At 42.4% G+C, this 15,317-nt stretch overlaps 1 protein-coding gene across 3 annotated transcripts in view; it reads left to right on the top strand.

Annotated features, from left to right (window-relative positions):
• Positions 1–328: 328 nt before the first annotated feature.
• The window catches only part of ZDHHC20 (zDHHC palmitoyltransferase 20), a 73,245-nt gene continuing 58,256 nt past the window's right edge, over positions 329–15,317 (top strand). For all 3 annotated transcript variants that reach the window (XM_082675755.1, XM_082675756.1, XM_082675757.1), the window contains exon 1: positions 329–567. In XM_082675755.1, the coding sequence (XP_082531881.1) occupies positions 450–567 (118 nt within the window). In that variant the 5' untranslated portion in view covers positions 329–449. The remainder of the gene's footprint in view (positions 568–15,317) is intronic.

Here is a 15,317-nt window from a genome sequence, read left to right on the forward strand (position 1 = left end):
CCTGAGACCACACCTCGGGTGGGCGCGGTCGCCCTGCGGGGAGCCTCCCCCGGGAGCCTCAGTCAGCCAGAGCCGCGCCACGCCCTCGCCGGCCGCCAGGAGGCGCTGCACACTGCGCCTGCACGCTCCCTCCGCTCACTTCCGCCGCCCGCTACCCCGCCCCTTCCGCCGCCCGCCGAGCAGGCCACGCCCATTCATGCCCCGCCCCCGGCGGCGGTGGAAGCGGACGCAATGCGACGGGGGCGGGGCCGGGCGCGGGCGCGACGCGGGTCGGGGAGGGGACGGGGCGGAGGCGGGGGCGGGGCGCCGAGCCGCGGGGAGTGCCCGAGTAGACGCTGCTGCTGCTGCCTCCGCCGCCGCCGCCGCCGCCGCCGCCGCCGTCGCCGCCGCCGGGGGTCTGGCGCGCCCCGCCACCCCGGGCAGCTGGGTGCCGAGGCAGCCGGCGGAACATGGCGCCCTGCACGTTCTGGCGCTGCTGCCAGCGCACCGTGGGCTGGGTGCCGGTGCTCTTCATCACCTTCGTGGTCGTGTGGTCCTACTACGCGTACGTGGTGGAGCTGTGCGTGTGTGAGTACCGGGCGGGGCGGGGTGAGGCCCCTCGGCGCGGCCTCCGGCGCCGGGCAGGCGCACTCGGTGGGCAGGGCGCTCCCCCGCGCTCGCGTGTGTACGCCCGAGCCCGGCCGCGGGGCCCGGTTCAGCCCGTGTGTTTCGGGTCGGCGTCCAACCTCTTAGACACAATGTGCTTCTGAGGCGAGGGAGCGGCGGCCGCCGGGCCCGGCCTCTGTGTCCCGGCTGTTTGCGGAGTTGACGTTCCCTCCGCCTGGGTTCCGAGGGCGTTCTCCTCGGCCCTGGGCCCTGAGCGCGGGCGGAGGGTCGCCGCGGAGCGCCCACGCCGGGGCCGGGGTCCAGCCGCCGCTCCCCGGACCCGCCGGCCTCCTCTGCGTCGCTCGGCGTGTCTGCCGCTCGTGTCGGTCCGTGCTGTCGGAAAACCTGGTGCCTTGGTCCCCCAGAATGATCTCGTCTGGGTCTACGCCGAGTCTGCAGTTTTCTGAAGGGCCCAGCAGTGTATACCTTAAGGGGAGAAAAGGCACAGGAGGTAGATGCTAATTGTCTGAATGGGAAGAAGTGGCACCACCCACTCTACTTGGAAGGGCAGAATCGGGACCCCTTGGGTCAGGGCCCTGCGCTGGTACAGCTCGCGAATAAGTACTTGGTTAAAACCGAGTTCTGCACGTGAGAGAGACTGCTTTGGCTCAGAAGTTTTGAGAGCAGGTTTTTAAATGAAAATACCCACGTTTGAGAAAGTTATTTTGTACCTATAAAACATTTAATTTTCAGGGAAACTATCCCTGCAAGTAGATCTAGAATAAATTAGTTGTGGAATACGTTTCCAAATAATAATGGAGTTCATCTGTTGCATGGGATTGTTTAGTTTCATCCTTTTGGATACCAAAATGTTTGCCGAAAATGTTTGCATCAATTAAAATTGACCAGATTTAGGTATTTCTTAAAGCTACTTCCAGAAAGTGATCATGATCATGGGACCCTCAACAGCTTGGTGATGATACTTTACCTTCTCTTTTTGACCGCACCCCTCTGGCTTGCGGGATCTTAGTTCCTCCACCAGGGATGGAAGCCGTGCCCTCTGAAGTGGAAGCCCGGAGTCCTAACCACTGGACTGCCAGGGAAGTCCCATACCTATTTACTCTGAAGTGGGAATAAGATTTATTCCACCAATCTTATTTCTATCAGAGATTATTCCCTCCCTCTTCTAATTCCATAGTGGTTTTAAAGTAAAGGTTCTGAAGCTTTACTTGAAAATGTGCGTTTATGTTGAAACTGCACATTTAACCTGTAGATGGTTATCATACATATCAAAAGGTGACATCAAACACGAAGGGAGGGACTTTCCTGGCGGTCCAGTGGTTAAGACTTAGCCTTCCAGTACAGGGGGTGAGAGTTCCATCCCTGGTCAGGGAGCTGGGATTGGGATCCCACATGCCTTGCAGCCAAAAAACCGAAACAGAAGCAATATTGTAACAAATTCAATAAACACTTTAAAAATGGTCCACATCAGGGCTTCCCTGGTGGCGCAGTGGTTAGGAATCTGGCTGCCAATGCAGGAGACACAGGTTCGAGCCCTGGTCCAGGAAGATCCCACATGCTGCGGAGCAGCTAAACCTGTGCCCACAACTGCTGAGCCTGTGCTCTAGAGCCCGCGAGCCACAACTACTGAGCCCACGTGCCACAACTACTGAAGCCTGTGCGCCTAGAGCCCGTGCTCCACAACAGGAGAAGCCACCACAATGAGAAGCCCGTACATCGCAACGAAGAGTAACCCCGCTCGCCACAACTAGAGAAAGCCTGTGCGCAGCAACGAAGACCCAACACAGCCAAAAATAAATAAATTTATTTTAAAAAAAAATGGTCCACATAAAAAAAAAAATTCTTAAAAAAAAAAGAAAACATGAAGGGAAAGGAACGTGCATGTGCTAGTACGGGGGAACATTCCATCGTTCTTCCCTTTACCCCTTTCATGCCTCTGAGCATAGGTGTCTCTACAGATGAAGGGAATGAGCCTGGTCCTTTGGTCGGTCACACAGCTGTTGAGTGGCTACAGGGGTATGACCCACATCTTTCCACTCTGCATATAACTTTTCGTGAGCCAAGAGGGTCACTGGAACTGTAATTGTTCTGTCCACGATGGGGAATTGGGGCAGAGCTAAGTGGTTGCCCTCTTAGGAGATCAGTTAGGCTTTAGGCCCGTCATTTAGAGATCACACCCCCAGGATTTCATTAAGTTAAAACATTCTGCAACAGTTAAGGCCCAAATGCTTGGCAGAATTTTGAAATACTCAGTGGTGACAGGTCTTACATAGGGACTGCGTTTACTGTTTCTAAGTTATCAGACTTTAACTAGGGAGCGTTTGGGAGCTGTGCAGTGTCACTGGCCTACATGGTGGAGCGTAAAAGCTCATTCACTCTCACATTAAAACTGTCCTTTTTTTTTTTTTTTTTTTTTCTGCGGTACACGGGCCTCTCCCGTTGCGGAGCACAGGCTCCGGACGCGCAGGCTCAGCGGCCATGGCTCACGGGCCCAGCCACTCCGCGGCATGTGGGATCTTCCCGGACCGGGGCACGAACCCGTGTCCCCTGCATCGGCAGGCAGACTTTCAACCACTGCGCCACCAGGGAAGCCCTAAAACTGTCCTTTATGCTACTTATGTATAATTTATTTTTGTATAAGCACAGACCATCCTACTGAGATACATCAATGTATAACTTTATAGGAGCTTTAAACTGAGTGAAGTGTGAGTTTTATTTAAAGTGCTGTTTCAATAATTTTTACAGAATTTTCTCCGTTTCTGGTGTTCTTTATCAAATTAGATGGGAGAGAATGATAATTGTATCTTCAGATATGTTAATTTATTTAATTCTCATAATAAAAAAAGTTAAGTGATTTGTGCAGGGTCATACAACTAGTAAATGGCATAACCAGAATTGGAACTCAGGTGGTTTGGCTCCAGGGTCCATGCTTTTATATTTAACTACTGTGCAAGAGTAGTGGACTTGATTATCCAGATCTGGACACTCAGGGCAGATTTCAGTCTTATCTATAATTATTTATATAAGGTAATTTTTTCCTGAAAGGTAGTAGCTGAAGGTTCCTAAATATCTCAGATGGTAAAAATGCATGGCCCACCGTAGGACATTTGAAAAAATAAATTGTTTATGAGAGGCCCTTGTTCCAGCCTAGCCTCTATAACTTCTTAATTCTGTAATTCCATACACATACACACATATATACACATACACATAGAAATATATATAATCAGCAACTCCTATTACTGGTAGGAGTAATATTGAGGATAAAGTTGAGTAAGAAGTAATGCATCTGAGATGGCCATCTCACGGGGTGAAAAGCGGAGAAGTAACGATGGAGTAATTAGTAATATTGGTCCTTGATTTTATTTTTTTATTTTTTATTTTATTTTATTTTTTTTAATTTTATTTATTTATTTATTTTTGGCTGTGTTGCGTCTTCATCGCTGCTCACGGGCTTTCTCTAATTGTGGCGACAAGGGGCTACTCTTCGTTGCAGTGCGCAGGCTTCTCATTGTGGTGGCTTTTCTTGTTGCGGAGCACGGGCTCCAGGCACACGGGCTTCAGTAGTTGCAGCACGCAGGCTCAGTAGTTGTGGCTCGTGGGCTCAGTAGTTGTGGCTTGCGGGCTCTAGAGCACAGGCTCAGTAGTTGTGGCACATGGGCTTAGTTGCTCCGCAGCATGTGGGATCTTCCCGGACCAGGGCTCGAACCCGTGTCCCCTGCATTGGCAGGCGGATTTTCAACCACTGTGCCACCAGGGAAGCCCCCTTGATTTTAAATTAAACTGAAATCCTTCATTTTTTTCCTCAAGGCTAATATTCAGACATATGAGTTTAGTTATGGGCGGATTGACCAACTTTTCCAGCTTGGTCAAGCTGGTTATTGTTGGGGAAAGTGCTAGTACAGTTTCCTAGGATTTTATCAGGTCGTTGGGAGCTATTAGTAGTAGATGTGTACCTCTTATTTGGCATTTAGATGATCTGAGACCTTAAAGAGATCTTAGAGATGATCTAATTCAATCCCTTTATTTTACTTCTGAGAAAACTATTACTTGGAAGATCTGTATGGTTTGTCCAAGGATGGGTATGCCTTTTATCTTTTTTCAGAGGATATGTAGGATAGAACGGTAACCTCTGAATCTATGTATCTAATAATTCCTATGTTTCCTGCATAGTTTCTTCAGATTTAGAAAGAGACAAGATAAATAGCTTAAACATCAACATTGAGCACACTGTCTTGACACAGTTGACTCCAATGTATTTTATTGATTTCAAAAGAACCAGCTTTTGATTTCACTTATTTTTCTCTATTGTTTTTCTGTTTTCTATTTCACTGATTTCTTGTCTTATATTATTTCCCTTTCCCTTTTACTTTGGGATTAACTTGCTCTTTCTCTAGTTTCTCAATATGCAAATTGAACTAATTGATTTGAGCCCTTTTTTAAGTGTTTACTCCTATATATCTACCCCAAATACTGCTTTATTCACATCCCATGAATGTTGATGTATTGTATTTTCATTTAAATTCAGTTAAAATTATTTTCTAATTTCATTTTTCATTTCACCTTTGACCCACAGGTTATTTTATAAGTATGCTATGTAGTTTGCAGTTACTTGGGGATTTTTCAGATCTCTTTTTGTTACTGATTTCAAATGTAATTCTGTGTGGTCAGAATTACTTGTCCTTTAAGAATTATGACTTGTCCTTTAAAATATATTCAGGCTTGTTTTATGGCCCAGAATGTGGTCTGTCTTTGAAGCGTCCCATGTGCATTTGAGAAAAATGTATTCTGTATTCAGCAGTGTATTTTGTTGTTTGTTGTTGGGTATTCTGTTATGTCATAATGCTCCATAAATGTCAGTTAAGGCAGGTTGGTTGATAGTGTTTGAATCTTCTGTGTTCTTGCTGACTTTCTATTTGTTTTATCAATTAATTACTCAGAGAGGTATAACAATAATTGGATTTGTCTCTTTCTCCTAGTAGTTCTCTCAGCTTTTGCTTCATGTATTTTGCAGCTCCGTAATTAGGTACATAAAATGTTTAGGATTGTTGTGTCCTCTTCATGAATTGACCCTTTATCATTATGAAGTGACTTTCTTATCCCTGGTGATATTGTTTGCTTTGAAATCTACTTTAGCAGATATTAACATGTCCACTAATCTTTCTTTTGATTAGTATTAGCATGGTATGTCCTTTTACTTTCCCCTGTTTAATTTTTATATTTAAAATGCATTTCTTGTAAGCAGCATATAGTTGGGTCTTGCTTTTTTAATCCAGTCTGAAAATATCTGCCCTTTCTTTTCTTGTTTTAAATTGAGCTTTAATTGACATATAACATTCATTTCAGGTGTCCAGCATAGTGAGTCAATATATGCATGTATTGCAAAATGATCACAAGATTAGTTAGCATCCATCACCACACATAGTTACAAAGTTCTTTCCTTGTGGTGCAAACTTTTAAAATTTACTCTCTCAGCAACTCTCAAATACAGCGATATCACCGTGCTGTACCACCTCTGCCTTTTAATTGGCCTGTTTTGACCATTTGCATTTAACGTGATTGTTGATATGGGTAACTTTAAGTCTTATCATTTGCTTTTTAAAAAATCTGTCCTGTCTGTTCTTTTTTCCCTTTTCCTCCTCGTCCTGCCTTCTTTTGAATTAATCAATTTTCAAAAGATTTTAAATGATTTTGTATGATTCTGTTTTCTCTCTTTTGTTGGCTTATTAGCTGTAACTCTTACTTTAGTCATTGCTTGAAGGTTTATAGCATACGTGTTTAATTTATCATACTCCACCTTCCATTGATATACCGGTTCACGCACAGTACCCTGTAAAAGCGTTCTTCCATTTCTTCCCTCGTAGCCTTTGTGCTGTTAGCATTTTATATGCTATGAAACTAACACTATATTGCTGTTACTTTGTTTAGACAGTTTATTATCTTTTAAAAATATTTAAATAAGTAAACAAATCTTATATGTTTACCTATGTAGTTATCATTTCTGGTATACTTCATTCTTTTTTATAAATCTATATTTCCAACTGGTGTCATTTTCTTCTGCCTGAGGGCTTTCTTTAACATTTATTGTAATGCAGGTCAGTTGGTGATAAGTTATTTCTGCTTGTGTATGTCTGTAAAAGTTTTTATTTTGCCTTTTTTTCAAAAAGCAACTTTATCAAGGTATAATTTACATACCATAAAATTTATTTATTTGTAGTGATTTTTAGAAAACTTAACCAAGTTACGCAGTCATTACGACCATCCATTTTTAGAACATTTTTTATCACCCCAGTCAGATCCCTTGTGACCATTTGTGGTTAATTCCTGTTCCCATCCCCAGTCGCAGGCAGCACTAATCAACGCTCTGTCTCTGCATGCCTTTTCTGGACATCTCATATAAATGAAGTCAAACAGTAAGTGGTCTTTTGTGCCTCGTGTCTTTCACATGTTTTGGAGGTTCATCTGTATTGTAGCATATATCAGTATTTCTCCCTTTATTCTCTACTTCACATTCTAATTTGTATTTTTCTGTTTCTAAAATGCAGTTTTATTTAAGAATATATTTCTAGTAAGCCTCCACAGGTCACTTGTGCATTGAATTAGAATATAAATAAAAACCATACACTTTATTACGTTTAAGTATTTTAAAAATCCTGCTTTTAAGATTTATAGTATGGTTGGGTCCTGTTCATCTTTGTATCCACTAGAGAATCTAGTTACTAGTAGACTTTCAATAAATACGTGTTGAATCAAATGGAATCATACTCCTATAAACTCACTTGAATCATTTTTGAATATGTTGAACAAACATCCACAATAACAATTAAATTACAATTACCAACATATATTTCAACATTCTTTGGGGTTAAAGGCTACATGATATTGTTTATTGGTTCTGCAGTCTCTGTTTTGGATTTTGAAACAATGATTCTTTGAAATTATGATGATACTGTTTTGAAAAAATCTGGCTCCCTAAATCTCATCCTCAACAGAGGACATAATTATAGGAATGACATGAATTAGAGTGTTTTTTAAAATGTTTTAATTTTGTTATTTCATATCTGTTTTTAGAGCTGGAGTGTAATACTTTTCTATATAACTTGCCTTTTGAAAGCTATTGTTAAAAAAAAAAAGAAAGCTATAGTGTTCTGCAAACTTCATTATTTGCATTCTTCATTATCCTGGCCTTTTTCTTTTCTTTTTTTGAAGAACAATTTTTTTTTCCTTATGACTGCTAGTGATTTAATCTGGTAGCATTTTCTGTTGATACTAGAAAGCAGATTGGTCTGAGAGAACTCTGTAGATAATACCCCAAAAAACCCAAGCCCAAACGAACAAAAAGAGCTTTTATTTTCTTCCATATAAACTGAACCTTCTTTGGGCCTTTAGTGCTTTCTTATAAGTCAAGGAAGATGGAAGAGGTGCTGGACAACTTAGAAACCAGGTTAGACTATTTGGAAGAACAACATTATGCCCTAGTCACATGGATAAAACTTTTTTTCTCTGCTGGTCACTTCCACTTTGTGGCAAAGAAGACGTCACATGCTAAACTCCAGCCTCTAATGTCTGTTTACTTGACATCTCTGCTCATATATCTTAGAGGCATCTCAGACTTATTGTCCAAAACAAAGCTCCTTTGAGTTTTTTTCTCTCTGCTGAACTGCGCCTCCTATCTTAGCTCAGTAAATGGCAGTTTCATCCTTTCAGTTCCCTGGTTGAAAAGTCATTTTACATCCCGTTAATCAGCAAACCCTGTCATTAAGTGTACCAAAATCCAGTTGCTTCTCACCACCACCATTGCAGCTATATTTCTTCAAGCCACCATGATCTCTGTCGTGTGTAGTAGGTTGAAAAACGTGGCCACAATAATTTCTACTTCCTCCCAAGAGGTGGAGTCTGTTTACGCACCCAGTGAATCTGGGCTGGGTTTGTACTTTTTTGACTAATAGAACGTGGTGGGGGTGATGTGTGAGATCTGGAGCCTAGGCTCAAAACAGCATGCATCTTTCATGTTAACTCTTCTGGAACGTTCTGGTCACCGTTCAGGCTGGACCACATGGAGAGAGAGGCCAAGGCAAGATGAGTTAAGCACCAAAGTGCCTGAGGTGTGGATGAGCTCCTGCCCCAGTCTAGCTGCCTGTTGACTGCAGCTCTAGTAGAAAAACAGCCCAGCAGATCACAGCCTGAACTGCTGATCCACGCGATCGTAGGAAATAATAAATGGTGGTTGTTTAAAGTCACTAAGGTTGGGAGATTTCCCTGGTGGTCCAGTGGTTAAGATTCCACACTTTTACTGCAGGGGGTGCGGGTTCAACCCCTGGTTGGGGAGCTACGATCCTGCATGATGTGCTGTGCGGCCAGAGAAGAAATGATAATAAAGTCACTAAGTTTGAGCTGGTTTGTTATGCCACATTATCACTTTATTTTTATTTTTTTATTTTTTTTTGCGGTACGCGGGCCTCTCACTGCTGTGGCCTCTCCCGTTGCGGAGCACAGGCTCTGGACGCGCATGCTCAGCGGCCATGGCTCACGGGCCCAGCCGCTCCGCGGCACGTGGGATCTTCCCGGACCGGGGCACGAACCCGTGTCCCCTGCATCGGCAGGCGGACTCTCAACCACTGCGCCACCAGGGAAGCCCATATCACTTATTTTATTGTAGCACCCTTATGTCTGTCTCTTCCTCCTCACTTCACCCCGATCTTCCCACCTGTACCCTATCTTCCACAAAGCAGCCAGAATGATCCCTTTAAAACTAACACCAGATTTGTCACTCTAGTGAAAACCTTGGCTGGCCTCCTCTCTTGTTCACTGGAGCTCTTAACGTCCTTACTGTGGCCTCTTCCCCTCATTACGTCTCTGACGTCATTTCCTTTCCACTCTTTTAGTTGTTCTGCCACACTGGCCTCCCTGCTGTACCTTTTTACTTGTTGAATGATCTTAATAACTCATTTAGCCTCTCTGAATTTGTCCCTATGGTATAAAACGGGGTAATGCCTGTCTTACAGAATCACGTAACGTTCTTAGCAGGGTAAGCTTTCAAATGTTACTGGGGGTGGGGAGAGATGTAAATAGCCACGAGCATACTTTTTCTTGCCTTCCCTTTTTCGGCAGGAAGTGTTTTTTTAAATTCTTAGCGTTGTGTTCCCCCCATGCCCACACACAGTCTTAAGTGAGTGAAGGAGCACATTCTCACACTTTTTAAAAAACCGGCTGCATTTGAAGATCCTGTTGTAAAAGTGGGTTCCTGTTTTGCTATGAGCTTGTGATAGTGTCAGTAGTGTGCATGTGGGAGAACTGTTGTCAAAGGGGGGAGCTCGCCACACCAGCATCACGTGGGACTTTAAGAAGATTAGTACCTGCTGCTATTCCTGGGAGCAGATGAGCTACACAGATTTACATACTGCTGAGACATGCAGCACATCTTCTTGAGCAGATGGGCACCTACACTTCAGTAACTGAAATAGTCACAAATAATGGGGATTATGGTTTCATGAAGAAGCGATTTCTCTAAGACAAGAGGTCCGTAAGTCTTGATGGTAAGGATTTCTTTTAATTGTTTTTAAAACATCTCTCTTCTCTCTGTTCTTTCACTCTTCCCGGTGCTGCGTTATACTCACTAACGTGAACTGTGGCCCACCCAGCTGGACTCATAGGAGGGACAGTGATTATTAACATCCTGACTGAACATGAGCTTATTAAACGTGAAGTCCTCAGGGAAGCCTTTTAAACTACTTGCACGGAAAGGATGTCATCAGCACCTGAAGGAAATAATACCAGCACACCAAAATGTTAACAGTGGTGTCAGCGTTAAGAAAGGAGGTGTGGCGTCGTGGCTGCGGCACACATCACGTACACACGTGCCCTGGCCTCCTGACGGTCCGCTCTTCCCCCACCCTCCAAAGAGCCAGAGTGAGTCTTTTAAAGTCGAAGTCAAGATCTTTAGTCCTCTGCATGCTCCAGTGGCTTCCTCCTTTGCTCTTAATGAAATCCAGAGCTCTTTCCGGAGCCTGTGAGGCCCTTAGTGCCTTGGCCCGCCCCTGCTTCTGACTCATCTCTTCCTTCACTCATTCTGCTTCAGCCAGCCAGCCCTCCGTACATCTCAGGCCTTGCGTGGTCCCACCTGAGAACCTTTGTACTTACTCTTCCTTCTGTCTGGCATGCTTTCCTCCCGGATTTCCACAAGCCTAGCTCTCTCACTTCATCTAGATTTCTGTGGCGATATTCCCCCATCAAAGAGGCTTTCCTGACTACCCTATATTTTAAGTACTTCCTCTTTCACTTTCTCCTTACCCTGCTTTGTGGTTCCTCATAGCACTTATTAATTCTTGACATGTAGTTGTTTGCGTTTCTCTCCTGATAAGTGTGTTCACTGCTTTATTTCCAGAACCTAAAACAGGCCCTGTGTAATGTGTACTCAATAGATTCATTGAATGAGTGAATTGATTGTGTTTCTGCCACTTCCCGTCCTAGTACAAGAGGGAGAATTGGAATGTATTCACAGAGTAGATAACCCACAATTTCAAATACAGATACTCTCCTGACCTTAAAAACATCCCTATGCTTATTTCAACCTAAATAAAATGTGAATTTTGTTTAAGAAAAAAAAATCTCTATGTTATTTTAGTAATGTAACAAACATGGACTGTTTAGTGTTCCAGGTACTGTATTTGACACTGTGGATTCAAAAATGTATAAATGCACATTGTCAGATTCATTTGGACTTTATATAATGGTCTCTATCGTTATTTTCACAGTGCTAATTTGCACATTACACATTTTAAGAAGCCCTGCTGTAACTAAGTATGTAAATTTGTTTAATCCAGTAGTTTTCTAAATTCTTTTTTGCCGTAGAATTCTTTTTCATGAAACATCTATTTAAATCCTTTTAGACTAAGACAGTTGTTGACCTTTGGGAACAAAGCTCCATTAGTGGTGTTGGGGGTGGTAAGCGATCAGAACTGAAGGGACTTGTGCCTCTGAAGGAAATGGTGTTAGCAGTGGATGTAAAGGGTAATAACTAATTCCTTCTACTTTTGTTACTTGAGTCATCATATTAATACATTTAGGAAGAAAAATCATGATTTCTGTAGATGCCAAAAAGATATTTGAAAAATCCAACATCCATACCGGATTAAAAACATAATAAAATACGAGTAAATGGTTACCTTTCAAACAAAATTGCACACACACAAAATACTTAATTTCCACTAAAACCAGCAGTAAATACATATCACTGTGTCCATTGCTATGTATTGAATAACATTGTATTGACAAAACCAGTTACCACATTCAATCAAGAGAGAATAATTAGAAGCATAAGATATTGGAAAGGAAGAGGGAAAGCTATTTCTACATGCAGATGACGTGATAGTATATGTTGAAAAGCCAAGAGAGTCAATAACAACAGAACACCTAAACAAAAGGAATTGAGTAAAATGGCAGGATATAGAATTAGCAGACAAAACCCAATACTTTCTATACGTACACAGTAAATAAAATAATGAATAATTGAAAATATGGTAGAAGTCAAGTCTCCATTTCCAATAACATCAAAAAGATAAAATACTTAAGAAACTCAAGAAAAATGCCAGGTCTATAGGAGGAAAGCATTTCTGAAAAACATAGAAGTAGACTTGAACAAATGGGAAAACATTACGTATTTCATGTTCATGAATAGAATAACTCGGCATTACGAAGACTTCAGTTCTCCCCAATTTAATGCATAAATCCAGTCCCAGTAAATGGTTTTTTGTTTTGTTTTTTCTGGCACTAGACAAGTTGATCCTAAAGGTCACATGGAAAAATAAACAAGAAAGAGCAACCAAGAAATCTCTGAAAGAATGATAAAGAGTGCAAAACATCACTTGATTTTAAACCACAAATCGCTATAATTAAAACTGTGAGAGCAGGGGGTGTAAAAAAGAACTCTGTCTACTTTTTGTTCAGTTTTGCTATGAACCTAAAACTGCTCTAAAAAATAAAATCTGTTATAAAAATTGTGTACCAGTTGTATGGTATGATGTGTGGACAGACATATTGGCCAGTGGAATAGAATAGAATGTCCAGAAATAGACAGTAAATATAGAAATTTAGAATAAAGAGGAGAGGAGAAGGTGGGACAACTGGATAGATATTTGATAAGAGTAAAATTGGGTCCATATCTCACACTGTATTCCAAGATAAACTACAAATGGATAAAATACTTTTTTCTTATATTTTACACTTTTTATTTTCAAATAATTTTAGACTTGTGAAAAATAGTACAAAGAATTTTCATATATCCTTCACCCAGATTCCCTAAAGGTTATCATTTGCTACATGCTTTATCATTTATTCATTCTGTCTTTGAAATATTTGAGAGTAAGTTGCAGACCTTATGTCCCTTTACCTGTAAATGCGTCAGTGTTTGTTCTAAAAACAAGAGTGTCTTAGTCTGTTCAGGTTCTTTAACAGAATACCATAGACTTATGTTGGTGGTTTATAAACAGTAGAAATTTATTTCTCACTTAGGGAGGCTGGAAGTCTAAGATCAAGGTGCCAGCAGGGTCTGGTGAGGGCGCACTTCTTGGTTCATAGATGGCCATCTTTTCACTGTATTGTCACATGATGGAAGGAGTGAGGGATCTCTTTCTTATTAGGGCACTAATCCCATTGATGAGAGCCTCACTCTCATGATGTAATCACTTCCCAAAGGCCCCACCTTCAAATACTATCACACTGGGCCTTAGGATTTAACATGAATTTTGGGGGAACACAAACATTCAGTCTATAGCAGAGAACATTCTCTTATATAATCAGAGTACAGATATCAAGGTCAGGAAATTAGCATGATAAAATGCTACTCTCTAATCTGTAAGCCTTACTGGGACTTCTCCAGTTGTCCCACTAAACCGTTGTTCTGCTCCACAGGCCGGGCCGGGCTCACACATTGCAATTAGCTGTCAGGTCTCTCTAGTGTCCTTTGATCTGGAAGAGCTCCTCAGTCTTGTTTTGTGTTTCATGACTGTGACATTTTTGAAGAGTACAGGCTTCTTGTGTAGAATGTCCCTCAAATTAGGTATGTCTGATGTTTCCTCATGTATACATTTTATAGCATGAATACCACAAAAGTAATGCTGTGTCATTGATTGTACTGTCTTGGGAACTGTTTACTTTGGTCACCACACAAGCTGGTATCAGCCAAGTTTCTCCATTCTGTAAAGGTACAGTTTTCCTTGTAATTAATACGTATTCTGGCAGACCAGACAACCCACACATATCCCTCTTTGAGGAAGGACTTGCTCAGTTGTGGCACGTGCAGTCAGCAGACAGCTTCCAGCAGTCAGCTCAGTTTGTTCAGTGTGACTCAGCTCACGCAAGGTCACACCCTTCCTGGGCGGTGGCATCCAGTGCTGAGTGAGAAGGGGTGGACTTCTTCAGAGCTCCCTGCCTGTGGCCAAAGCTTGGATAGGCCTGAACTGTAGTGAGACGTCTACCTCTGCCCAGTTCTGCTTCCCCCACTTCCTTTCACACGTGTTGATCCCTAGTGAGTATCTTGCACCCCAGACTCTGTCTCAGCACCTGATTCCAGAGAACCCAACCTGAGACGAGTATCTTTGTGGGAAAATCTGTTCGTGATTACTTGCGCTTACTCTTTTTTAGCATCTGTTGAGGACTCTTGCTTGAAACAGTTACTGTGCTGGTTGCCAAACGGTGATTTTCTAAATTCTGTGATTTCTTCTACATTTAATAATTAGAATTAAACTGAAAGGAAGCGCTTTCCCTCCTCCCCATTTATTTATTTATTCATTCATTTACATCATCCTGCTCTCATGGGTTCTTATTTTATGGATTATAACATATCATTTATTTTTTATAAACTTATTATTTATTTATTTATTTTTGGCTGCATTGGGTCTTTGTTGCTGCACGCGGGCTTTCTCTAGTTACAGCAAGCGGGGTCTACTCTTCGTTGCAGTGTGCGGGCTTCTCGTTGAGGTGGCTTCTCTTGTTGAGGAGCACGGGCTCTAGGTGTGCGGGCTTCAGTAGTTGTGACACGCGGGCTCAGTAGCTGTGGCTTGCGGGCTCTAGAGCGCAAGCTCAGTAGTCGTGGCGCACAGGCTTAGTTGCTCCGCGGAGTATGGGATCTTCCCAGACCAGAGCTCGAACCCGTGTCCCCTGCATTGGCAGGCTGATTCTTAACCACTGCACCACCAGGGAAATCCCTGTATCGTTTATTTTGTTGCTCAAATTGTCCCAGATTTAGCCAGTAGGAACCCTTTCAGTTTGGTTTCTGTGTCCTTTTGACATGTCACCATCATTTTTCTCTCCTTATCTTCAGGTGCCAGGAGATTTTTTTTAGGCTTATCTGATACTTTTCCTGCCCCTGGAATCTGCCATTTCAAAATGGACCAAATCTGAATATAAAAAATAAGAACCTTCCAATACTAGGAGAAAACGTGGCTGGACGATCTTACAACCAGGGAGTGAGGAAAGCCTGATTTAAAAAAAAAAAAAAAAAATGGATGTGACATAGACAGTTCATAGGGGAAAAAAACAAAAATGGCTTATAAACATATGAGAAGATTCTTACCCTAATTTATTTAATGCAAAGTAAAATTACCCTGTAGTATCAAAAGTCTGAAAATATTTTATTGTAGAGAAATAAGCAGCCTCATGCATTGCTTGTAGGAGTATCAAAATGGTACAACCCCTATAATTGAGTTTGGGGA

Source organism: Grampus griseus (genome assembly GCF_964374135.1).
Source record: "Grampus griseus genome assembly, chromosome: 18".
NCBI lineage: Eukaryota > Metazoa > Chordata > Mammalia > Artiodactyla > Delphinidae > Grampus > Grampus griseus.